This window comes from Dipodomys merriami, unplaced genomic scaffold (assembly GCF_024711535.1).
Source record: "Dipodomys merriami isolate MVZ:Mamm:240054 unplaced genomic scaffold, mDipMer1.0.p SCAF_21, whole genome shotgun sequence".
In the NCBI taxonomy this organism is placed as follows: domain Eukaryota; kingdom Metazoa; phylum Chordata; class Mammalia; order Rodentia; family Heteromyidae; genus Dipodomys; species Dipodomys merriami.
Genome location: NW_027203493.1, coordinates 28,701,945 through 28,727,333, shown reverse-complemented (window position 1 = coordinate 28,727,333; position 25,389 = coordinate 28,701,945). Strand labels below are relative to the sequence as shown.

Below are 25,389 nucleotides of genomic sequence, written 5' to 3'. Positions count from 1 at the left end.
AAAGAGAAACCCTCAGTTCCCTGAGGTTCAAAATGAGAAGTCAACAGCTTCACTTTAATAGGCCATGAGAAGAAATAACTGAAGAAATAACTTAAAATGCCTTTCTATCCCACCACAAAGCGCCTAATGTGATAAGGGAAGTAAAACCAGAAATGGAATTAAGTGTTAAGACTAATTAATTGGTTTGTTTACCTTTCTTTGACAGCCTGAAGAGACACAAGAGGAGATGGAGAACGAAATGATAATGGAATGCCGAAGGGAAGAAAAGTTTCATTCTTTTCTGTCTCAAATGTCACTGGACTATGAGAAACATTGTCTAATGAATAGAATAGGGTGGGAGACAAATAAAAAAGTAATTATATGGAAGTTTTTAAAAAAACCTTAAAGGAATTCTGAAATGAGTAAATCAAAGGAAACAAAAATATTCAATACCAAAATCACAACTGACTCAAATACAAATGAGCGTGAACACGGGTTTACAAAAGGTATGGGATGGTCCACGTAAAACACTTAGGTGGGTACCTTCATTTGCCTACTAACCCTGAATCAAAAAGGAAGTTTACAATCTCTATTAATTTCTTCTCAACAGTTCAGTCACACGAATACTGGAACATTGAAAAGAGAAGGCAATGGCCCCCAAAACTGTAGCAATTTTTCAATTCCTGATGGAAAATAATTTGGTTAGTGAGAATAAAATCTTTCCATTCTTTTTGTTAATAATCTTCTTCCTTAACCTCTTCAGCATTTTGATAAGATCAAAATTAAGTACTTTATAAACATTACTAAAAAGATAAGGTTAAAAAACAAAGAAAACTAAATATAAGCTCCCTACCCTTCTAATGGCAAGTAGATCTACAGGTCTGGATGGAAAGCCTATCAATTAGCTAAAAATTATTTACACTTCTTAGAGACTCTATCCACAAGACAATCCTGGCACTCAGAACTTGTAGAAAATAACTGCTTCTCACTTGCAGCAACAAAAGACATATTCATCACCTTCATTTCCATGTGGGCCACAACCCTGATCCAGCTGGTCCTCTTCATGGTGTAAATTGAATTCTTTAAGTCTCTCGTCTTCTGAGAAGGTCTGGCTATGAAGGGAACAAGTGTCTTCATCTGACTGACTACCTCTTCTGCTACTAATGACTCGATAAATACCAGAGTCCAAGATGCTAAAACTTTCCTAAAAATAAAAAGAATTCCCAAAATAATTAAAGTTATCCTTTAGAGTACAATGTAGCTTTTCAGAGAATACCAACACTAAAGTGCAAAGTCAGTAAGTAACATGATTATGTCTTATTAGAACAAACTGGTGAAAAATGTTTAAGCACCTGGAAACTAGAAGTCTCAAACATGCTAGTGGTATCACAGTGTTTCTCCAGCTTGTCTTCAGAGAGCATGGAGTTAAGAATGAAGAGTAATGAGATCAAACCTGAGTTGCAATGAGACTCAAATGGCATGAAGTGTCTATTATGAATTAGGAGAAAATTAACTTGCGTGGAAGCTATGTAAGGCACACATGGGAACAGTAAATAATAAACACTAACCAAATGAAAGGGAGCTTCAAGAAACACCTAAATTTCCAACAGTTATTCAATACCTGAAAGAAATTCTGCTATAGTTTGGGTCTTGAATGTCTCCCAAAGGCCCATTTGTTGAAGACTGTGTCCTTAACCTATGGCACTACTTGGAGAGAGTAAAACTTTCAGGAGGCCCTTAGAGGCAGGAAGTTAGGTCACTGAAAGTGTATTTGGGACCCCAGCCCCTTCCTACTGCTACTTCCTGGCTGTCATGAGGTGAGCAATTTGTTCCACTGTGATGTTCTACCTTGCCAAAATTCCACACTAATGCTCCCAATGAGCCATAAGTGACCCCTCTGAAATTTTAAGCCCAAATCAGCCTTTCTTCCTTATAAATTGTTTCTTAGGTATTTTGCCAGTGTGATAGAAAACTAACACACTGTTTTCTGCTTTTTTTTTAAATGTATTATATGGGGGTGAGGGGAAGACAAGCTTTGAGATACTAGAGATGTATAACTATAGTCTAAGGTGAAACAATCTTATTCTATAACAAAAATCTTTTCAAAACAAGAATATAGCTAGGCGCCAGTAGCGTACACCTATAACCACTGGTTGAGAGCCAGATGTTGGTTACAAGCCAGTCCAAGCAGAAAAAAATCCATCACCAAAGTAACTAGTAAAAGTTGGGCTAGAGGCATGGCTCAAGTGGTATGGTACCAGCCAAGCAAGCAAACCAAGCAAGCATGAGGTCCTGAGTTCAAGCCAAAGAAAGAACGAAAGAAAGAACGAAAGAACGAAAGAACGAAAGAAAGAAAGAACGAAAGAAAGAAAGAAAGAAAGAAAGAAAGAAAGAGAAAGAAAGAAAGAAAGAAAGAAAGAAAGAAAGAAAGAAAACTTACATGTGATGAAATGGAGCTTCTTCTACTGCTGCAGGCTGAATCCAAAGGTTCACATTTTAAAATCAATTCCTCCAATTGAGAAATTAGATCACTACAGGTTGCAAGATCCAGCTGAGATTTCAAATGATCCAATTTATCTACAGACAAGGTTTTTCTTGCCTAATTAAAGGTTAAGCAAAAAGAAGAACCAAACAGTGAGATAGCTTAATGTCTGTAACTAAATCTATATTAAAATGTCCAAAATGTTGAAAGACGCCTAACATATAATAAATCTTCACAAGCTGGCTCATGCTTGTATCCTAGCTACTCAGGAGATTTGAGAATTATGGTTGGAAGCCAGCCCAAACAGAAAAATCCTCAACACTATGTCTTCAAAATAATCACCAAAATGCTGGAATGGAGGCATGGCTTTAGTGTTAAAGTACCAGCCATGAATAAAAATGCCAAGCAAAACTACAAGGTCCAGAATCTAAGCTCCAGTACCTGTACCAAAAAAAAAGTAATAATAAAGAAAATAAAATTTAAAAACCTTCACAGGTGCTCTGAAAAGACTTAGATAAGCCATCAAAAAATTAATCAGAATCCTCTTAGGAATTAAGAATTTAGCTCTTAGTTACCATCTACACAACCAACTCCTTAAAAACATGCTCTAAAACTCAAACAAATTTCTGAACAGATTCGATATTGTCTTAAAAACTGTAAGTGTAAACTCCTTACGACCCTCCTCACCTCTAAATGTATCTGACATGATTTCTTTTGGGATGTATTACCAAACCCCAGTCATATATCAGGGCTAATGAAGATAAGCAATCAAGTTAAGCTGAATAGCAGTAGATCATGTCTACAATCGCAGCTACCTGGGGGGCTAAGAACAGGAAGATTGTGGTTCAAGGCCAACCTGGGCAGAAAAGTTTGAAAGACCTCTTCTCAACATATAGCTGGATACAGTGGCATGTATCTGTCATCTCAAGCTAAATGGGAAGTTGAGATTGAGAGGATCATAGTGATAGGCCAGCCGAGGCAGGAATCTCAAAAGAAGGGAATGTGGACATGTTAGCATGTACCTGTGATCCCAGAAAGATCAGGAATCCTTAAAGCATGTGTGATGAAGATTAGGCACACACCTGAGAAGAAAGTAAGACCTTATCTTAAAAATAACCTGTGAGGGGCTGGGAAGGTGGCTCAGTGGTAGAGCACTTGCCTTGCATGCCTGAGGTCCTGGGTTCGATTCCTCAGCACCACATAAGCAAAAAGAAAAAAGCCAGAAGTGGCACGGTGGCTCAAGTGGTAGAGTGCTAGCCTTGAGCTGAAGAGCTGAGGGACAGCACCCAGGCCCAGAGTTCAGGCCCCACGACCAGACCCAAATAAATAAATAAATAAATAACCTGTGAAAAACAAGGCTGGGGCTGGGAAGGTGGCTCAGTGGAAGAGCACTTGCTTTGCATCCTTGAGGCCCTGGGTTTGATTCCTCAGAACCACATAAGCAGAAAAAGAAAAAGCCGGAAGTGGCACTGTGGCTCAAATGGTAGAGTGCTAGCCTTGAGCTGAAGAGATGAGGGACAGCACCCAGGCCCAGAGTTCAGGCCTCACGACCGGACCCAAAAAAAAAAAAAAAAAAGAAAAAGAAAAACAAGGCTGAAGGTATGGCTCAGTATTATCTCCACAGCATGAGACCCTGAGTTAAAAATCTAAGTTTTCTGATGCCTCCATCGGAAAGACTGACATTGCCCCATTTGTTAGGAAATGGAAAGGCTTGGAAAAAATTATATTAAGTGAAGTAATACAGGCCCAAAGAAACATAGGTCCCATGGTTTCCCTTATTTGCAGTGACTAGTACATGTCTAGAACAAGCAGAAAAGGTCAAAAGCTATATACATATGACCATATAAGATGATGTTAAGCGAAATGAGCCCCAAGACAGGGACACAATTGGTTTTTTCTTGCTTGCTATTGATTTTAATGTACTTAATATGCACTATGTGATTCTTTTGTTTCTTTTGTATGTTTTTCCCCCGTGGTATAACCCCTGTTTTTACTGTATTTGATTCGGTGTTCTCTATCTTGTATATACATTTTTATAATTTGGGGAAGGGAAGGGAAAAAACAAAAAAAGATTGCAGGTTGACCCATGTAACAGTGAGATGTATAAGACACTATATTGAAAACAAACTTTTCAATTTTAGGGGAGGGAAGGGATGGTAGGAGAAAAACAAAGGAGGAGGTAACAATGCTCGATAGAAAATGTACCCATTACCCTACTCACGTAACTGTAACCCCTCTGTAGTATTTTTACAATAAAAGTATATATGAAAAAAAAATCAAGTACAACAAACATGCCTAAAAAACAACAACGACGACAAGATAAATCAACTTTGGAACACAATCCTGCAAGCTAGAATGATTTTACTAATCCATGAGGAACATGCTTAGGTAAGTTGTGACTCACTCTGCTGGCAGTGATAGAATTTTGGAAAAGACAGCATGTGTGAGCGGCCAGGTCCCATAGGCCTCTCCTCAGCAGGCGTTCCACACAGCGCTCCACAGACAACAGGGAGAGATGTGAAACTTTCCCATTTAGGTGCAAACAAAACAGCTCATTCTTGCAGACAGCCACATCCTGAATATCTACCAAAAAACCAAAAAACCAAAAAATACAGAGATGTTAGCCAAATACCTCTTTGCAAGGACTGATAATATTTTAATAAATTTTTACATAAGAGGCTCAATGGTAGAGTGCTTGTCTTGCATGCATGAGGCCCTGGGTTCAATTCCTCAGCACCACGTAAGCAGAAAAAGCTGGAAGTGGCACTGTGGCTCAAGAGGTAGAACACTAGCCTTCAGCTGAAGAGCTGAGGGACAGCGCTAGGCCCAGAGTTCAGACCCCACAGCCAAAAAATACATAAATAAATTCTTACATAAGGCTTGACTGAATTTTATCCCTACTTTTATCCTTGTATTTCATGAGAAGCTCTTATTTTTAAATGCTTTTCTAAAAAGATCAGGAATAAATGATGGAGAATGAACCACATCTCTCTGGTCTAGAACTCTATGTTTAGAATGCAATTCCTGTGGAAAAAAATTGTGAGTATAAAAGAGTGTAATCCTTATTAGGGGCTAGATCTAACGTTTCTAAGATTTACAATTTGATGCTCCATGAATGGATTTTAACCATGCACGTAAATCAACAAATAATTCATCAAAAAGTATCTGTCTTGAAAGTATCTGTTTCAGCAGAACATCTTGGTTTTGGTATTGGCTTTTCTGTTTGTTCTTTGAGACAAGGTATTGTTATATAGTTAGGCTGTCCCAGATCCTGCAGTTCTCCTGCTTTGGCCTCCCAATTTCTGTGGACCCACAAACAAGCCTGGCTTTGGCAGAACATCTCTCTTTTTTTTTTTTTTTTTTGTCAGGGGCCTGAGCTCTGGGACAGCCTGAAGGGACAGCCCTTCAGCTCAAGGCTAGCACTCTACCACTTGAGCTACAGCACCACTTCTGGCTTTTTCTGCTTATGTGGTGCTGAGGAATCAAACCCAGAGCCTCATGCATGCAAGGCAAGCACTCTACCACTGAGCCATCGCCCCTGGCAGAACATCTTGAAGAGACTTAACAACCTAGTTTTCAAGGGACATACCTAAAGAATTTAATCCACCAGAAATCAGTGTTGAGAAAACCAGTAAGAAATTTTCTTTCTTTTACCCTCCTTTTTACAAAGTTGGAAAATACTCTAAAAGTCAATGAACAATCTACCAGCATGTTATAAAAAAAAACTTAAAAAGCTATATTCCCACATTTCTGCTTGTAATTGAAAGGATATAGAGGCTGATTTTCTGTTAGTCACATATGACTATTGTTCCTGCATTTTCAATTTCCTACAATGTAAGTGAATCCTCCTACACTAATTAAGCTTCACCAGCAATTATGATATAAAAAATTACATGAGAAAGACATGATTACCTTTGACTTCACTCCAAAGGAGAACTTGAACATTCTGAGGAATAAAAATATAAATTCCTTTTTCTGTCCATGTCAGCACACAATGCTCACTGCAAGATAAAATGAAAGAAGGAAAATCAAAAAGAAAATACAAGGGAATTAAAAAAGTCTTAACTTTTCCTTTCCATGTGAAACAGACCAGTAAAAAATTAAATAAAATGATGCTGAAAACCGGGCACTGGTAGCTCACACCAGTTATCCTAGCTACTCAGGAGGCTGAGATCTACAGATCAAGGTTCAAAGCCAGCCCAAGCAGGAAAGTCCTTGAGACTCTTATCTTCAATAAACCATCAGAAAACCAGAAGCGGCGCTGTGGCTCAAGTGGCAGAGCGTTAGCTTTGAGCTGAAGAGCTGAAGGACGCACCTAGGCCCAGAGTTCAAGCCCCATGACTAACCAAAAAAAAAAAAAAAAGATGCTGAAAGAAAAGCACATGGATGACTTAGCTGACATTTATTAAAGTAGTTAAGCTTCCCATATTTGATACGACACAGGCTTAATTAAAACAGAGTAGTAGCACCTTAGAGCCAGTCATAGGAATGACAATATTCTGACTATTATTAGTTGTATGTAGGCAACAAAAGGTTGAGAATATCTGATCAACTATTTGCCAGGAGCACTATTAAAGAATCTACCTATATTATCTAACTTGGTAGCCCATCAAGGTAGAAGTGCTATCCTTATAAAAGACAAAAACTGAGGCTCATAGAGATGAAATAATATGCCTAAAGACATTTAGCATAAAAGCAGAAGAGCCAGAATGTATACAAGGAATGCTCTAGCTCTAAAACCTGCATTTTTCTCTATTCTTCACAAAATGTATCTCCTCCCTCATTTATCTTCACAAGCCCACTGCCCCTCTTACAAAGCTCTCCCTCTAGCCACTTCTCCAAGTTCTACTTTCCTCTGAAATTCTTTACCATTGCCCACAGAAACTGTCTGTCCTCTTGTACTCCTGTACACAGCATACAAATTATTAGGGGACTTCTGACAATTACAGCTAGTAGCCATAGTACTCATTTTCTTATACTCTCTCTCACCTATTGAAATATTATAATAAAAGCTTGAAATAACCAAATTCAAAGGAATATTTTTTTATTATTGTGAAAATACTGTACAAAGGGGTTACAATTACATGGGCAAGATAATGAGTATATTTCTTATCAAGCATTGTAGCCTCCTCCTTTGTTTCCCCTTCCCATCCCATAATCCCCCCCTACCCTCCCACCAAAGTTGTAAAGTTCGTTTTCGACATAACGACTTGTATGTCTCATTGTTGCAATGGGTCCACCTGTATCCCTATTTAAACTATTTGTTTTTTCCCTTCCCCTCCACAAATTATAACATCAAAGGAATATTTCTATGGGAGAGCCAAGCATACTCCCAAGGAAGGGTATGGTTTCTAATAAATAGTTAGGCCACTATATCGCCCTAAGCTACCATATCACCTATCACATCATACTCAACAACTATTTATTTTATTTTTTTTTTTGGGTCTGGTCGTGGGGCCTGAACTCTGGGCCTGGGCGCTGTCCCTCAGCTCTTCAGCTCAAGGCTAGCGCTCTACCACTTGAGCCACCGTGCCACTTCCGGATTTTTTCTTTTTGCTTATGTGGTGCTGAGGAATGGAACCCAGGGCCTCAGGCATGCAAGGCAAGTGCTCTATGTGGTGCTGAGGAATCGAACCCAGGGCCAGCAAGGCCCTGGTAGAATGCAAGGCAAGCATTCTACCACTGAGCCAACTTCCCAGCCCCCCTCAACAAGTATTTATTAAGTATCAATCACAGGCCATTTACAAAGCTAAGCACTGAGAGTGCAAAGCCCTCATGAGCTTACTGTTTAGCAATGAAATGGACATAAATGCATATGAATATATAATCCATACTATGATAAACATCATGAAGAAAGACTGCTAACGGAGGAAGAGTTTTAATATGAGTTTGTATGGGCAAATACATGCCTTTCTTTATCCAAGATGAATTATGATTTATAAAGTGATGCAATGTCTATAATTCACTTTAAATTACTTTGGTATACATGTGATGTGTACATGGGTAATTCATTTTTTATCCTTACTCTTAGGAACAATTAACATTTTTCTATATTATGTACATAATATATGTTATTTTTTTAAGAGTAGTTAGTGATCTTTTAAAAGAATCCAATTAGGTATACATCCTCCAGTGCATCCTATAAAAAAATCTCTACATAATATTCTTTAAGTCTGCATTAGATATCTTATTTTTTTAGACATCTTATTAACTAGCATAAATGAGATTAGAAAAAACTTTTTGCTAATTAAATAAATAGAGTTCAAGCACACAGATTGAAATCATACCCAGCACCTCCATCCTTGTTAAACTACATGTAAGAACTGGCAAGCCAGGCAGAATAGTAGCACTCTGTGTTACAACAAATTTTGTACCAAATTTTGTAGCTAATGCAACTAGACAGCTAGACAACTCTGAAACTGGAATATGGCTGAGGCTGCCTTGTAGTTCATTCAAACTACTTGTCAGCTGAGAGCTGAGAGCTGAAATTTCACTGGGTTCCCAAACAAGGTCTACTACTATTTTTTGTGCCTGTTTGCTAATAAGAGCATATCTTTTGGCTGATTGCAGACCAGAACTTACTTTCATTATAGCAAGCACCCTACAGGCATGGGAGGTTATAAGAAAATGAGTGCCTATAGCTAATAGCTCTAAACTGCCAGATGTTCCCTGACACGTATAAACTCTCTAATTGGTTTGGAAAGGATCTTTTCATTTCTCTCTCTTTTTTATTTCAGTCCTGTGGCTTGAACTCAGGGTCTAGGCACTGTCCCTGAGTATCTTTCACTCAAGGCTAGTACTCTACCACTTGAGCCAAAGCACCACTTCTGGCTTTTTCTATTTATGTGATACTGAGGAATCAAACCCAGGGCTTCATGCATGCTAGACAAGCTCTCTATCACTAAGCCACATTCCCAGCCACCAATTTCTCTTATACACAGAAAGCTTCATGTAACAATAGTCTTTTCCTAACTTTATGAAAATAATTTAGAAAAAAGCCAAACAGGTTCATGCCTATGATACCAGCACTCAGGAGACAGGGACATGAGGAATGTGAGTTTTAAGCAAGCCTGGGCTACAGATGAAGACCCTGTCTCAAAAGCAAGGAAAAAAAGTCAATGGGGCCTGGGTATGGTGTCATGTGTCTAAAATTCCAGATATTTGATAGGCTATGGTGGAAGGACTGCTTGATTGCAGGAGTTTGAAGACAGCAACACAGTGGGCAACATAGTGAGACCCTGTCTCAACAAAAACCAAAAAACACAGATGAGGGGAAGTAGGGTCGATTTGGAGCATGGCTCAGTGGTATAGCCCTTGCTGAAAATGGGCTTGAGTCCCAGTATCAACAAAAAAAAAAAAAAAAAGGAAAAATTTAAACTAACTGGCTGGAGTGTAATTATATACAGCACTCACTTAGAAGGCCTCTGACCAAGAGAAAAAAAACCCACAGGAGAAACTTACCTAAAATGCAAGAGTTTAGGGAATGACAAAGACTGGGTGGATCCAACCGTATGATCATACTGAGGTTCTGATCTAGAAGATAAACAGATCTCTAATGATTTAATCACAATATAAAATTATACGTTTCCCAATAAATGACAAGTTCACCTCCAAAGCAAATTCAAGAGCCTAACTGCATCTGTCCTGATTAAATTCACTTTAAGCATAAGATAATTGAGCCGGGTACTGGTGGCTCACTCCTGCAATCTAGGTACTCAGAAGGCTGAGATCTGAGGATCATGGTTCAAAGTCAGCCCAGACAGGAAAGTCCATGAGACTCTTTTTTTTTTTTTTTTTTTGGTCAGTCATGGGTCTTGAACTCTGGGCCTGGGTACTGTCCCTCAACTCTTCAGTTCAAGGCTAACACTCTACCACTTGAGCCACAGCACCACTCCGGCTTTCCAGTGGTTAATTGGAGATAAGAGTCTCACGGACTTTCCTTGCCCGGAGCCAGCTTTGAACCACGATCCTCAGATCTCTGCCTCCTGAGTAGCTAGGATTACAGGTGTGAGTCACCAGCACCCTGCTTCTGTGAGACTCTTATTTCCAATTAACCACCAGAAAACTCAAAGTGGTGCTGTGGCTCAAGTGGTAGAATACTAGCCTTGAGCTGAAGAGCTCAGGGACAGTGCCCAGTTCCAGAGTTCAAGCCGTACAAACAACAACAATAATAACAACAAAAAGATAATTGATTCAAGACTTTTGGGGGATTCACTGTAGTTTTGGATAAAAATTCTAGGTTGGGCATTGGTAGCTCCTGCCTAACTTCTCAGGAAGCTGAGATCTGGAGAATTATGGTTTGAGGGTAGCCTGGGCAAAAAAGTTCATTAGACCCTATCTCCAAAATCACCAGCTAAAAGCTGGGTTGGAGGTATGTTTCAAGTAACAAAGTGTCAGCACAGCAAATTCAAAGCCCTGAGTTCAACTTCAGCACCCACATCCCCACCAAAAAAATAAAATCTACTCTTACAAGGCATAGTAAAATCTTTAACACATACAGAATATAAGAGACTTTAACTTAACCCCTCCATACAAAGTTCTCAAATACTCCCAACCAGCCATGTAGATCATTACCTTGGAGTAATCACAGGGAGAGGTGGCAATGAGAGGAGTTTCTTGAACTGATGGGTACTGATAACATCCCCATCAAAGTTCACTTCCCACATCCTAGAGCCAGGACGAGCACAATATATCAGAGGTTGCTGGTTACCAGAACATCTTCCAGGAAAGAAACAAGCTCCATATTCCCCATCTCTTTCCTTGTTTCCAATTCTCCAAAACTTTTCTCTAATATCCAGAGGATAAAAAAGGAAGTATAATTATTGACAAAGTATAAAAATCAATAAGCCTAAAAGCTGCTGACTGTGATTTGTTACTATTTCTTTGACAGGAAGTAAATCTCTTCACAATATAGTACTCAAGAATATTTTTATCCACAGCATTAGAGGCTCAGAATTAATGGGAAGGCCTATTTCAGATTTAAGAGGTAAGTGCTACCAAACCACTTCATACTACTAGTTGCTTCCCAAGTCATTTTTTAAAATTAGTTCTTATTTTTTTTAATTTTTGTTGGTCATGGGGCTTGAGCTCTGGGCCTGTGCGCTGTCCCTGAGCTCTTCAGTTCAAGGCTAGTGCTCTATCACTTGCGCCACAGTGCCACTTCGTTTTCTAAGTGATTTATTGGAGATAAAAGTCTCACAACTGGACCCAAAAAAAAAAAAAAAGTCTCACAGATTTCCTGCTCAGGCTGGCTTTGAATCTTGATACTCAGATCTCAGACTCCTGAGTAGCTAGAATTACAGGCATGAGCCACCAGCACCTGGCTCCCAAGTCATTTTGAACAGTACACATTATTCTTTGGGCTTTCTATGGAAGCTATTAATCTGTTTCTCCAACGCTGTCTCCAAGCCACTCACTCAGTGCAAACACCCAATAAACTCCTCACATTCTTCAAAATTCCAGGTCCTTCTGAAACTGTACCTTAGAACATTCTGTTCCTTTAGGATTATATAAATTAGATATGCTCCTGAGAATACAGGAACTGAAAATTAGTTGCCTGTTCCTAAACACGTCTTTTTTTTGGGGGGTGGGGGGGGGTCCGGTCGTGGGGCCTGAACTCTGGGCCTGGGCGCTATCCCTCAGCTCTTCAGCTCAAGGCTAGCACTCTACCACTTGAGCCACAGCGCCACTTCCGGCTTTTTTGTTTTTGCATATGTGGTGCTAAGGAATCGAACTCAGGGCCTCATGCATGCAAGGCAAGCGCTCTACCACTGAGCCACCTTCCCAGCCACCCTAAACACTTCTGTACTCTTGATAACTTGCCTCCATCATTCTTATTGAGAAACTTGATTGACTCCAACATACTGAATTATATGCCTTTGGGGGGGGGGTTGTTTTTTAGGTTTTTTGGTCGGTCGTGGGGTTTGAACTCTGGGCTTGGGCGCTATCCCTCAGGTCTTCAACTCAAGGCAAGCGCTCTACTGCTTGAGTCACAGCACCACTTCCGGTTTTCTAGTGGTTTATTGGAGATAAAAGTCTCGCAGACTTTCCTTGCCCAGGCTGGCTTTGAACTGTGATCCTCAGATCTCAGCCTCCTGAGTAGCTAGGATTACAGGTGTGAGCCACCGGTACCCAGCTGTTTTGGGGTTTTTTTGACAGTACTGAAACTTGAACTCAGGATCCCACACTTGCTGGACTTGCTTGATTGGCTAGTGATCTATCATTTGAGCCAGACCTCCAGTCTTTATCCTGGGACTCTCACAGATCCTTCCTGCCCAGACTGGCGTAAAACTTCAACTGTATGAATGTTGCTGAAGAATATAGTCAACTCATTCTTATTTGTGTATCTCATTAAACCTACTTCCTACATTTTCAAAGAAAATTTTAATTCATATGCTATCTATGATCCCTCAAGTTGAATTCTAGCTAACATAAAGAGACTCTTTCTTAACCAGGCACCGGTGGCTCACACCTATAATCCTAACTACTCAGGAGGCTAACACTTGAGGATCATGGTTCAAAGCTAGCCTGGGCAGGAAAGTCTGTGAGACTCTTACCTTCAATTAACCACCAGAATAATGGAAGTAGTGCTGTGGCTCAAAGTGGTAAAACATTAGCCTTGAGTGAAAAAGCTCTGGACAGTTCCTGGGCCTTTAGTGAAAGCCCCATGACTGACAAAAAAGGAGAGACCTTCTCTTTCTGCAACACACCTAGCCAAAACTCTGTGAAATGTATACATGGGAGTTCATTATACAATTCTCCTTTGTTTCGTGTATGCTCAAAAATTTCCCTCACATGTTTTCAAGATGGGATTATCCTGAGAAATAAACTAGCCAGAACCAGTAGAGGGAAAAAAATGTCCAGTAAAAATTTCGAGGTAATGAAAACAGCTGAGGAACATTGACACAGTGTTACAGTATACTCATTTCAAGTTGTTTCCTATTCTGTTTTGACACTTCATAACTACCTCTAAGGTACTCCCCTGCCACTCACTGTAGCTGTTGTTCTACCTTTGAGATTTTGGTGAAATATCTATAAGATTCACAAAGTTCTAAATAATTCCTCATCTAATTTACCCTTAGTAGAATTCTATTAAATACACAATAATTTTTAAAAATAACAACAACAAAAATCTAGGAAGCCTTTGTGATTCCCTATATTAAAACAAGCCTTTGGCTTTCTTTCCTGACACTTACAATAAGCCTCATGATAGGGTTCATTAAATTCATGTCTTAGTTATCCACTGAACAATTTCAATTTCTTCTACTTGCTCTCTACTTCTGTCAGCTTGTAATTAACTGGTTCCTTATTATCTGTATAATTAATCGGGAGAGTGTGGGTTAATTTCAAAGACACTAAAATTTTACATATCTGATGACTCATGGTTGGTCAGTTTACCTCTCAGTGTCACACAAGAAGGATCGAGTAAGTGAAGACACAAGCAGTCTCCCATCCAAATAATCTAATTGTACAACACAGGAGTCAACTGTTGTTATAGTCTGAACAGGAAACATCACAAATGCTGCAGCAGCCTAAAAATGACAAGAGAAGAAAATGTTTACTTCATCTACACATAATCTCCTCCTATTCACCTTTTAAATAGAATTAACTTTTAAAATAAAATTTTAAAATAAATCAAAATTTAATTTTTTTTCCTACAAAATTATGGGAAGCTTTACTTAAAAGGTTTGTGATGTTTCTAATTTGGGAAGGGTAAGTGAAATAACAGAATGCTGAACAAAGGATTCAGGTTGACCCATTGTAGCAATGAGATGTACAAGACACTATGTTGAAGACAAACTTTACAATTTGGGAGGGGGGAAGAGTAGGGAAGATGGGGATGGAAGGGATGGTAGGGGAAAAACAAAGAAGAGGGTAACAATGATCCATAGGTAATGTACTCATTACTGTAACCTCTCTGTACAGTATCTTTACTATAGAAAAAAGATTTTAAATAAAAATTTAAAAAAGGTTGTGAAATAATGTGATACATAATTAAAGAAAAATTTAAGGTTCTGTTTGTAACTACCTAATTTTACAGGAGGAAATATAAAAGATAAACCTGGTCTGAAACATGAGGGAATTTTTCACAAACTGACAAATTCAACTCCCTTTGGAAAAAATACAAATTAATTCTAGACAATGTGTAGGATTTGAAAATTTATTAGGAATCAAATGACAACTCTGATAGATCCTGATGGTCAAAGCTAGAAGAATAGTCTGTGTATTTATTTTATTTATTTATTTTTTTTTGTTGGTCTTGGGGCTTGAGCTCTGGGCCTGGGTGCTGTCCCTCAGCTCTTCAACTCAAGGATAACACTCTACCACTTGAGCTACAGCGCCACTTCCGGTTTTCTGAAGGTTTATTGGAGATAAGTTTCACTTCCGGTTTTCTGATGATTTATTGGAGATAAGAGTTTCACAGAGTTTCCTGCCCGGGCTGGCTTTGAACCATGATCTTCAGATCTCAGCCTCCTGAGTAGCTAGGATTACAGGCGTGAGCCACTGGTGCCCAGCTCTGATGTATTTATTAAGGCAGAATTTAGTCAAATAGTAGCTAGAATGCTTCTTCTGCCATGATTCTACATAGGAATATAATACGAGACAAATTCCTGCCAGGTACCAGTGACTCATAGGATAGTCTTAGCTACTCAGCCTCCTGATCTGAGGATGGTGGTTCAAAGCCAGCCAGGGCAGTAAAGTCCATGAGACTTTTATCTCCAATTAGCCACCAAATAGCAAGTGGCTCAAGTGTTAGAAACTAGCCTTGAGCAAAAAAGCTCAGGGACAGTGCTCAGGTCTTGAGTTCAAACCCCAATACTGGTGCTTTTGTGTGTGTGTGTGTGTGTGTGTGTGTGTGTGTGTGTGTGTCTGTGTGTGTCTGTGTGTGTGTGTGTGTGCACACTTGTACACACACACATACACACACCATTGCCTCTTCACTTCTGCTACAATGGTCTTAGGGGAGCAGGATCACATGAAGTTGATCTGCTCTCTTTTGATAATAGACTAGAGCATTCTGTTAGAGTAACCTGAATGTCTGAGTAAGTGTAGCAGGAAGCCATCTTGAGAAAAAATAATCCTATACCCATAAGTTACTTTACACAGGGGCCATGAGCATGAGCAACTGGTGCCATTTCTATATTTAACATTTGATCTACAAACCAATAAATGGACATCTTTTACTTCTTAATAGCTCAGTGTTAAAAAATACTTTATTTAAATGAGCCATAAAAACAAATTAAGGAGTAATGGAATAGATTATATGCAAATTATTGAAACCATTATACAAAAATAGCAAACTAAAATAGGCTACCAGGGCTAAAAGCATTGCTCAGCTGCAGAGCATCAGCTTAATATATGAGGCCCTCAGTTTTTTAAGCCCTACTACTGAAAAGAAAAAAAAAAAAAAAAGACAAAGTGGTTAAAATAGGCTACTGCAAAATCTACATCTGAGCTTTAGATCTCTTCCAAGGAATAGTTGATAAAATTGTGTATATAACTTAAAGTTCCATAAGACCATGTTTTTTCCTCAGCACATACATAGAAAGCTAGAGTGGATCCTCACCTTTGCTTGTTTAGAAGTGTTGAGTTTGATGGCAGAAACTTTTCCCGAATGATCACCTACAAAAACTCTAAGAATAGCTGTATCCCAACAGAGAGCTGTAACTTTTCGGCCTTTGTGTTCTGAAGACACATAAATTCGTTCTGGCTTTCCACGACGTTCTTGATTTAATTCCCAAACAACTACAAAACCTTGACTGAAAAATTAAGTTCACAAGAAATAAGGCAGTGGTAAAGATACAATTTTATGGCATTACAATATCAATGACAGTAAGTAACTCCTGTTCTTCAGGAAAAAGGAAGCAAAAAATCAAGGACTTCACTTCCTTGTTTTAGTCAACAAAACAGTGAAATAGGACTTAAGTGTTCTAAATTATCTCTGTTCCCTTTTTTAAGGCCTTTAGAGTATTGTCACCTTAATTAACATGTTTCACAAACATTAGGTTGATCAAATGTCCACATGGATAAATAGGTACTGAAAGGTTTCCCAACGCACAGATAGTTCAATGCTAACACAGGAACAATTCAGGCAAATTGATATGGTTACTGACCCTAACAAACACACTTGTTGATTTAAAATACATTTGGAAAGACCAAATACTTTTAAAACAGCTTCTTACCTGGTAGCTACAGCAACATAATCATCATCATGTGAACAGCAGGCAATCTGAGCTATTGCACCTTCCTAAGGCACCAAAGGAAAAACGTTTTTTATATCTCTAATTTTACGTTCTTCTCTTATCCAAAATGATTTATTATATTGGAGAAATTCACATTTATGAAAGATACTCCTCATGATAGATGACAGGGTTGCCCTTGGTCTTACCCTGTGTGAAAGAAAAAGTCTGTGCTTCCAGCCTTCTTTCTGAATGAGATTGAGTCCTCCTCCTGAACTGCCCAATGCCAACCATTTTCGAGACACAGCTATGCTTGTGCACTAAAAACATGTGGAGGCACAGGTGAGATAATTAAGCATGTAACAACAACAACAAAAAATAGTCTCCTGGCAATAAATCCAGAGGATCTGTGCTAAGTTTGCTTCTTTCCCCATTCCACTCCCTGCTGAGATGGATACAATATAATGGCATTCATCCTCTAATTCTAACATTCTGAAAAATATCAAACAAAGAACATTCTGTTTCTAAACTTTTAGTTGAATCTTAAAAAGGCTGACTAGGCTCAATTGTGTAAGTAATTTTTCTGTTATTAGACCATTCATATTTTGTGTAATCTAGCTAGGTCATTCCAATGCAGTCCACAACAGGGGAAAACCAAGAAAGTTATCAGGGGATCATACAACCACATTAATCATTTAGTCTATACAATCATCACAAAACAACCATATCCCTTAGACCTCAGAAGACACAGATACAGGTCTGCTGGGCTACCATGTCTCCATCCATACCCTCAGCCTGCTGATTTCTCTCTTGATGGACCAAAGTGGTTGCTATGTTGTATCAAATTCCTTGCCACAAAAGTGTGGTTGGTTGGCTAAGAACCATTGTCAATACCCTTCAACTTTGTTACTTTCTACCACAGAAAAGGAAAAACCTACATGTTCACTTTCTCAGTTTCCCCTACAGCCAGGAGTAGCCATGTGACTCAGTCCCAGACTGATGAGGGCTTCTTAGGAAGCTCTCACTTCCACATGAAAGGCAATCTGAAGAAAACTTTTTCTTTGGCCCTTTCATTCTTTTTTTCTACTTGAATGCTTTATTTTTTAATTGTTATTATAAAGATGATGTACAGAGGGGGTCACAGTTACATAAGTCAGGTAATGAGTACATTTCTTTTTGAACAATGTTAACCCTTCCCTCAACTCTCTCCAGTTTTTCCCTCCAGTCCCCACCCACAAGTTGTTCATTTTCAATATAGTATCTGGTAGGCCCTCTCAATCTTGCTGAGGAAGCTAATGGAGATATTTGTACAGGAGCCAGGATACATGTATTACAACTGTGACTAAAACTAATAAATGGACGTGGTAGAACAGGAAAGATGGAGAGCCTGCATACTGATATTAGACTACCATCACTAAGCCCAACAAGCTCACTAATCTCTAGAGAGTACCAAAATCTTGAAGCTTAAAAATATTTCTAAATTATCAATCCTCAAAACTGCTGACCATGGGCTGGGAATGTGGCTCAGTGGTAGAGTGCTTGCATTGGATGCAGGAGGCCTTGGGTTCGATTCCTCAGCACCACACAAGCAGAAAAAGTTGGAAGTGGCGCTGTGGCTCAAGTGGTAGAGTGCTAGCCTTGAGCTGAAGAGCTGAGGGACAGCACGCAGGCCCAGAGTTCAGGCCTCACGACCAACAAAAACAAACAAACAAAAAATTGCTGACCATTTTACTGTATTACTTTGTTTTCCACCACATTATTCATAGATTTAATCAAAAGAATCCAGAAAGCATGTGCTTCCCAGAGTTCATATTTGACCCCTAAAACAGGGTTGCATCAAACTCCCTGGTTTGCAATAACTGCAGTAAGTCATGTTTTTCAAAGTGTCATGACACATACCCATTTACACTATTTTAACTTCAGTACTATATATTGCTTTCTGAGGGAAGACAGCAAGATTACTGACAAGGAGAAAAATTAAATAATCAGTGTCATGGCTAGGAAATAATTCAAATGACAGCTCAAAAAATAATAAATTAAGAAAGAATATGCTACTTCTACATAAGGTATGGCAAAAACAGGTAAGATCACCAAGATCCACAAAACAAAGACTAGAGAGCAGAGGCAAATGTAACAGAAAGAACACAAAAATGAAACTAATAAAAGTTCACCTTTAGACGACTAGAGTCCAGCCGCAGGACTGAGAGTAATGGATCCAATGATTCAAACTCTGCAAGAACATGGCTGTAGGATTCTGGTATCACTGGCACAAAAGTCATTTATCCAAGAAGATGAAAGTTGTTCAGTGATAGACACAGTATTCCTCACCTGAAAAAAAGCCTGCAAGAATATAATTTGAACACATCACTGGATGGACACAAAATATATTTTTAAACATATATAATGTATGTGCTAGGTAGGTGCATGACCAGCTCTTGTTGTGTATTTTTTCTTGTATACATATAATACAGTCTGTTTCCTGCTAATAATATTGTCCTTAGCATAACCTCTGTGACAATGGTGTTCCATGACACAAAACAAATGAAATACACAGTTAAACTCAAAATATTTGAGAATTCTTAATCTAAGAAACTTCTTCCATACTTGGTGCTGGTGGATGGTGTCTGTAATCCAGCTATTCAGTAGACTGACATGGAAGGATCATGGTTCAAAGTGAGCGCGAGGGAGAAAGTTCTCAAGATTCCATCTCCTAAATAACCAGCAAAAAGACAGGCTGAAGGTACAGTTCAAGAGTCAGAGCACAGTGAGGTGCCGGTGACTCACACCTGTAATCCTAGCTAGTGAGGAGGCTGAGATCTGAGGGTCAGTGATCGTCCAAGGGAGAGTCTGTGAGACTCTTGTCTCCAATTAATCACAGAAAAAAAAATTTAAAAAAAAAAAAAAAACAGGAAGTGGCACTGTGGCTCAAGTGGTAGAGTGCTGGTTTCGAGCAAAAGGAACCCAGGGACAGCACCCAGGCCCAGAGTTCAAGCCTTAGGACCTGTTTAAAAAAAAAAAAGTGGGGCTGGGAAGGTGGCTCAGTGGTAGAGTGCTTGCCTTGAGCTGAGGGACAGTGCCCAGTCCCAGAGTTCAGGCCCTACGACCAGACCCCCCCCCCCCAAAAAAAAAAAGTTACATCACCAGCCCTGAGCAAGCAAGCTCAGTAAGAGGGAGGCACTTCCTAGGGAAAATAGCACTGACTGTTTTTATCTAAAGCAAAAAGGAAAGGGAAGCAGGTAACTTAACAATACCCAGATACAGAAGTGCCTGAGACGGGGAGGTCAGAGACAAAGAAAAGAACGAAATGATTCTGCATTGATGTCTGTACTGTAAATTTCTAATTTATCAACTGTACAAAAAAAAAACCCTTGCTATTTAATTTTTGTATTAAAGGAAAATAAATTTCTGTTTATTAAAGAACAAAATGATGCAAGAGGAAACTAAGAAATTTTATTTCCCTAAAGTGATCTCTGAAATAATGATCAGGGGGAAAAAAGTAAGAGAGCTCTTCATCTCAGGGAAAAAACGGTTCACCTTCATGCATTCATTCTCTCAACAACCTGAGTTGTTCTAAGGCCTGCACTAACCACTGGAGACGAGATGAACAAACTACAGTTCAAAGGCCACACGAAGCTTCTCGATAAGCAAAACTACCACCTTTCCAACAGCGGTAATTTTAATACTGAATTTAGCTTTCACGAGGAGAGGACTCAGATAGCCAAGTTTTTAAAGCCAGATGCATGAACCAGCAGCCAGAGGACCCATCAAAACCCCGTCCATCCCAGGCCGGCGGCTGACAATCTGCAAGGAGTCGCACCCTCTCCACGGTTCAGGAGCCGCTTCACTCACCGGGCTCTCAGCCTGGATCCCAAACTTCAGTCTCCGCGCTTGCTCCGCCCCTCGCTGGCTACGTCATCCAGGAGCGCCACGGACGCCAGTACAACGCTATTAACGGCACTTCCTCGTCACGTGGCCAGCTACGCCCCGCCCCGCGCGTGGTCCCTCCTCCCCCCCCCCCTTCAGGCCGCGGTGGCAAATACGCTCCCTACGGCCTGCAACCGGGGGACATCCACGAGCCGAAGATACGCCACTGAACTGAGCCGAAGGAGCTCTCGGCGAAACGATGGGCCAGATCGGATCCCCGGACCTTTCCCCACTGAAGACCCGAGAGAGGAAACGAAACAGGCGGGAACCAGTGGGGGAGGGCGGCAACTAGCGGAAGGTGTCATGGCGGCCGCGCTCGGCGGTCACGTGATCTCCGGGCCCGCCTTGGTGCTTCCGGTCACGTGCCCTCCGAGACCTCGCAGCCAGCGATGGAGGCGAGACCCCCCAGTAACAGAGGCGGTGGCGACGGCTGCGGCCGCAGGGTTTCAGCCTCCTCTCAGCCTCGGCTGTAAGGAGCGGAGCTCCATCCGATCCACCTCGGTTTCTTACTCCGTGCCGGAGACCTTAGCTTCCACCTGGTAAGTGGAAACGGAAGAATCGTGCTGGGTGGGCGGTGGGGGAGTTGACAGGCCCGGGGGTCGCAGGGACGGTGCGGGTTCGGCCCGCGTTCCCAGTATTGCCGCCTCGGTCTCCACAACTCCCACAGGCTTGCCTTCTCGCTGGCCTTCATTTTCCCGAAGCAGGGAAGAGGCGACCGGACCCTGAGTCTTCTTGCCTCAGGGAATCCTTACCTTTCCACTTAAGGGAGAGACCTTCGAAGGTTTTCCCAAAGCCAAGATCAGACTGGCCTCCACAGAGTGAAGGAAATGGAATGCTGTACATCTCTTCCCTTACGGTTTAAAAACCTTAGTGGCCGCATGCTTGTCAGTCCAGCCGCTCTTTTAAAGCCCTATTAACCCCCTGAGCCAGTCCACATGTAGTGTTAGCCATGCCCAGTCCGATTGGCATATGGTGAAAAGTAGACCATCAATATATGGAAATAGGAAAATCTCCGATGTTCTCAGGCTAAATTAAGGTGACATAACTCATTGACCCTTAAATACTTATTTCAGCGTCTGTAAAATAAGGGTAAGAGGAGATGTAAAAATTTAACGTGTTCCATTCAAATACCTACTTTCAAAAAATATAAAATTGAGTGTTTGGGTGGCTGAAGATATAGCTGAGAGATTGAGTCTTTCCCTAGGCTTTCTTGAAGCCCTGGGTTTAATTCCCTAGCGCTAAGGGGGAAAAAGAAAAGAATCGGGGGTGCCTAAAACACACTGAGTGATTTTGAAATAGTTTCCAGACAAGCTATTAGGTCAGACTATCCAGACCTACTATTTGGTTTTCAAGAGTAACAGTTTCTTCCTCTGAATGCTGACCCGGAATTTCAGTATATAAAACAGCATGCTCTGGTGGATCTGTGTTTAGTAGAGCCAGCCTTTGCCCATCCACTCAACAGTCCCTCTACCTCAGAGCATCTCCTTGGAGCACAATTTGAAAACTACTGATCAAGATTTCAGTTACTAAGCCAAAGTGACCAACCACCCAAATCCAGAGTGGTTGAGGTAGAGAGGTCACAAGAGAAGGGAATGTAGCCTCTCTAGTAGCAGACACATGGTTACAGAAGGACTGGGCTCTCAAAAGAACTTTATACACATTTGCATATCTAAAATCTATCCTTTTTCTTGGGGGATGGGAGGGTTCGGTCAAGAGCCTGAACTCTGGGCCTGGGCGCTGTCCCTCAGCTCTTCAGCTCAAGGCTAGCGCTCTGCCACTTGAGCCACAGCGGCACTTCCGGCTTTTTTTCTTTTTGCTTATGTGGTGCTGAGGAATCGAACCCAGGGTCTCATGCATGCAAGGCAAGCGCTCTACCACTGAGCCACCTTCCTAGCCCCTAAATCTATTTTTTTTTGGGGGGGGGGTCCGGTCGTGGGGCCTGAACTCTGGGCCTGGGTGCTGTCCCTCAGCTCTTCAGCTCAAGGCTAGCGCTCTACCACTTGAGCCACAACGCCACTTCCGGCTTTTTTCTTTTCGCTTATGTGGTGCTGAGGAATCGAACCCAGGGCCTCAGGCATGCAAGGCAAGGGCTCTACTACTGAGCCACCTTCCCAACCCATAAATCTATCTTTCTTAAAGGGAGAGATGGCCTGCTATTTTCTGTTCAATCAGCAGTCCTTTAGCAGTGGAACATATTAATAGATTTGAGTCTCCTACCGAATATTAAATACTCATTGCAGCCCAGATATTTAAAAACAAAGTAATTCAAGCAATGCAGAAGACCCTAAAAATACAGTGCAATAAAAGGAAGAGTAATCAGTTAAAGCAGTGAAGCAAATGATTCCACTCCAGGCAGCTGTGAATGCTTCATGTACTGCCCTCAAGGCTTATATCTTGTCCTTCATCACTCCTTAAAACCTGCTCTCTGTGCTGCTTTTATCATTGTTATTATTAGTTTAGCTTTTCTCATATTTTAGCCGCGAGTTCTACCTTGTTAATACTACTAGAGGTGACCTTTTTCTTTTCACTTTAACTGCCTTTAGTGTGGTAGTGTCAGGCATTGGTCTAATAGTATACTTTGATTAACAATTGATTAATCTTCCTTTGGTTTTAGTAATGGCAGCATGAAGTATTATTGGGTTCAGTTCAGGTTTCTTTTATTATGCATTTCTGTTACATTTTTTCTTGAGCTGCTGTAAAGTGAAAACTACTTTGTCTTAAAATTGCTACGTCTGAGCTGGGCACAGATGGTTCACGCTCAAGCCTGTAATCCTAGCTACTCAGGAGGCTGAGATCTGAGGATCATGGTTCAAAGCCAGCCCAGGCAGGAAAGTCCGTGAAACTCTTATCTCCAATAAACCACCAGAAAACCGGAAGTGGCACTGTGGCTCAAGTGGTAGAGGGCTAGCCTTACATTTATGAAACCATACTTAGTATATATTGTCTACTTTTTTACATGTATCTACGGTCTTATTCCCTGTATTGCTGAATGTTTTAAATATTTTCAGATTGCTTGTTGCAAGCAGCATAATAGGTTTCTTTTCGTATGGGTAGTAACTAGGATTTGAATTCAGAGTACTCTTACCATTTGAGCCACACCTCCAGCCCATTTTACCTTTTTTTTTTTTTCTTTTCTGAATATTTGCCTGGCAGGCTTACGCAAAACTTTTATTGGTTTATAAAAGTTGAGATGGGTTTTTTGCCCTGGCTGACCTCCAAGTATGAGCTATCATGCTGGCTAAATGTTCTTTTTTTTTTTTTTTTGGTCCGGTCCTGGTGCTTGAACTCTGGACTTGGGCACAGTCCCTCAGCTCTTCAGCTCAAGGCTAGCACTCTACCACTTGAGCCACATTGCCACTTCCAGTTTTCTGAGTGGTTTATTGGCGATAAGAGTCTCATGGACTTTCCTGCCTGGGTAGGCTTTGAACTGTGATCCTCATCTCAGCAAGGATTACAGGCGTGGGCCACTGGAATCACAGCTTTTTTTTTTTTTTTTTAATGTTGATAATAGCAGCTCTCTCGAGCAGCCCTTCTTCCTTTCTTTTTTTTAAAAAACATAAGTGATAGGGAGTTTCTCAGCTCTTTGGGAAAGAGGGATAGAGAGAATGGAAATGCAAACATGCAATAATTAAAAATTTGTGTTCAACCATTGTAAATTTTTCCTGTTTCAACTTCTTTTTCCTTACAGGGCAGGATTGTTATTGGAACCTGTGTAAGAAATGGTATTATAATCTGTGAAGTGAGCAATAGTTCTCTCTAAAGTTTTTTTTTGTTTTTTTGGTTTTTTTTTTCTTTGGGTCCAATCGTGGGGCCTGAACTCTGGGCCTGGGCGCTGTCCCTCAGCTCTTCAGCTCAAGGCTAGCACTCTACCACTTGAGCCACAGCGCCACTTCCGGCTTTTTGTTTTTGCTTATGTGGTGCTGAAGAATCAAACCCAGGGCCTCAGATATGCAAGGCAAGCACTCTACCACTGAGCCACCTTCCCAGCCCATCTCTCTAAAGTTGAGCCAAGGATGTATGTGCAAAGGTTTCTTGTCTCTTGCCAAGATTGTATTCTTCTAACAAAGATCTTACATAGATGTCAAAGATTCCTAAAGAATTAAATTAAAAATGAGTTACAATTATAGGAAGTGTTATGAAGAAAAAAATAGGAGACCTTAGCTAATAACTTTGAAACATAAAATAGTCTGCAGGGAAAAATCAGTAAAAACCAGTTGAATAGAAGTAGGGAGAATGTTTGACATCCTAAAGCAAGAAATATACATGTTGCTTCTGATAAATAAATTTTTAACTGCAAATGAATTAAGGAGTGCCTTTCCCAGATTGTCTTGCTATCTAAAGTGTTGTGGTAGTCATTTCATAGAGTAAATAATTTTAGGTAAAACTAGATCTTCATCAGTCAAATATATTTAAATGTTTTTCATACATATCTATAGTGCTTAAAGAGTTCTACTGGAGCTGGGCTCAGTGGCTCATGCCGGTCCTAGCTACTCAGGAGGCTGAGATCTAAGGATCATGGCTCAAAGCTAGCCTGGGTAGGAAAGTCCATGAGACTCTTATCTCCAATAAAGCACCGGAAGTGGCAATGTGGCTCAAGTAGTAGAGCACTCGCCTTGAGCTAAAGAGCACAGGGACAGCACCCAAGCCAAGAAGAGTTCAAGCCCCACAACCAACCAAAAAAAAAAGTTCTACTGGAAAGAAGTATTTGTCACGCAGTTAAAAACCCCTTCTAGAAGTCTAGAAATCACAAAAGACAATGTAGGATATCCTAAAATAACCTTTAATTAACAGTGGTACTACAGGCAACTAGGAAAACTTGCCAAG

At 40.5% G+C, this 25,389-nt stretch overlaps 2 protein-coding genes across 4 annotated transcripts in view; one reads left to right on the top strand and one right to left on the bottom strand.

Moving 5' to 3' along the window:
* The window catches only part of Hps5 (HPS5 biogenesis of lysosomal organelles complex 2 subunit 2), a 35,298-nt gene extending 14,691 nt beyond the window's left edge, over window positions 1-20,607 (bottom strand). For both annotated transcript variants that reach the window (XM_070032768.1, XM_070032769.1), the window contains exons 1-13: window positions 20,491-20,607; window positions 18,813-18,981; window positions 16,851-16,961; window positions 16,645-16,709; window positions 16,029-16,221; window positions 13,859-13,992; window positions 11,036-11,248; window positions 9,923-9,994; window positions 6,374-6,462; window positions 4,866-5,044; window positions 2,420-2,578; window positions 997-1,183; window positions 193-316 (exon numbers count right to left, since the gene is read on the bottom strand). In XM_070032768.1, the coding sequence (XP_069888869.1) occupies window positions 193-316; window positions 997-1,183; window positions 2,420-2,578; window positions 4,866-5,044; window positions 6,374-6,462; window positions 9,923-9,994; window positions 11,036-11,248; window positions 13,859-13,992; window positions 16,029-16,221; window positions 16,645-16,709; window positions 16,851-16,961; window positions 18,813-18,920 (1,634 nt within the window). In that variant the 5' untranslated portion in view covers window positions 18,921-18,981; window positions 20,491-20,607. The remainder of the gene's footprint in view (window positions 1-192; window positions 317-996; window positions 1,184-2,419; window positions 2,579-4,865; window positions 5,045-6,373; window positions 6,463-9,922; window positions 9,995-11,035; window positions 11,249-13,858; window positions 13,993-16,028; window positions 16,222-16,644; window positions 16,710-16,850; window positions 16,962-18,812; window positions 18,982-20,490) is intronic.
* A 67-nt stretch (window positions 20,608-20,674) lies between these two features.
* Window positions 20,675-25,389, top strand: part of Gtf2h1 (general transcription factor IIH subunit 1) — a 38,632-nt gene continuing 33,917 nt past the window's right edge. For both annotated transcript variants that reach the window (XR_011373995.1, XM_070032766.1), the window contains exon 1: window positions 20,675-21,104. The gene's annotated coding sequence lies outside the window, so the exon portion shown is untranslated. The remainder of the gene's footprint in view (window positions 21,105-25,389) is intronic.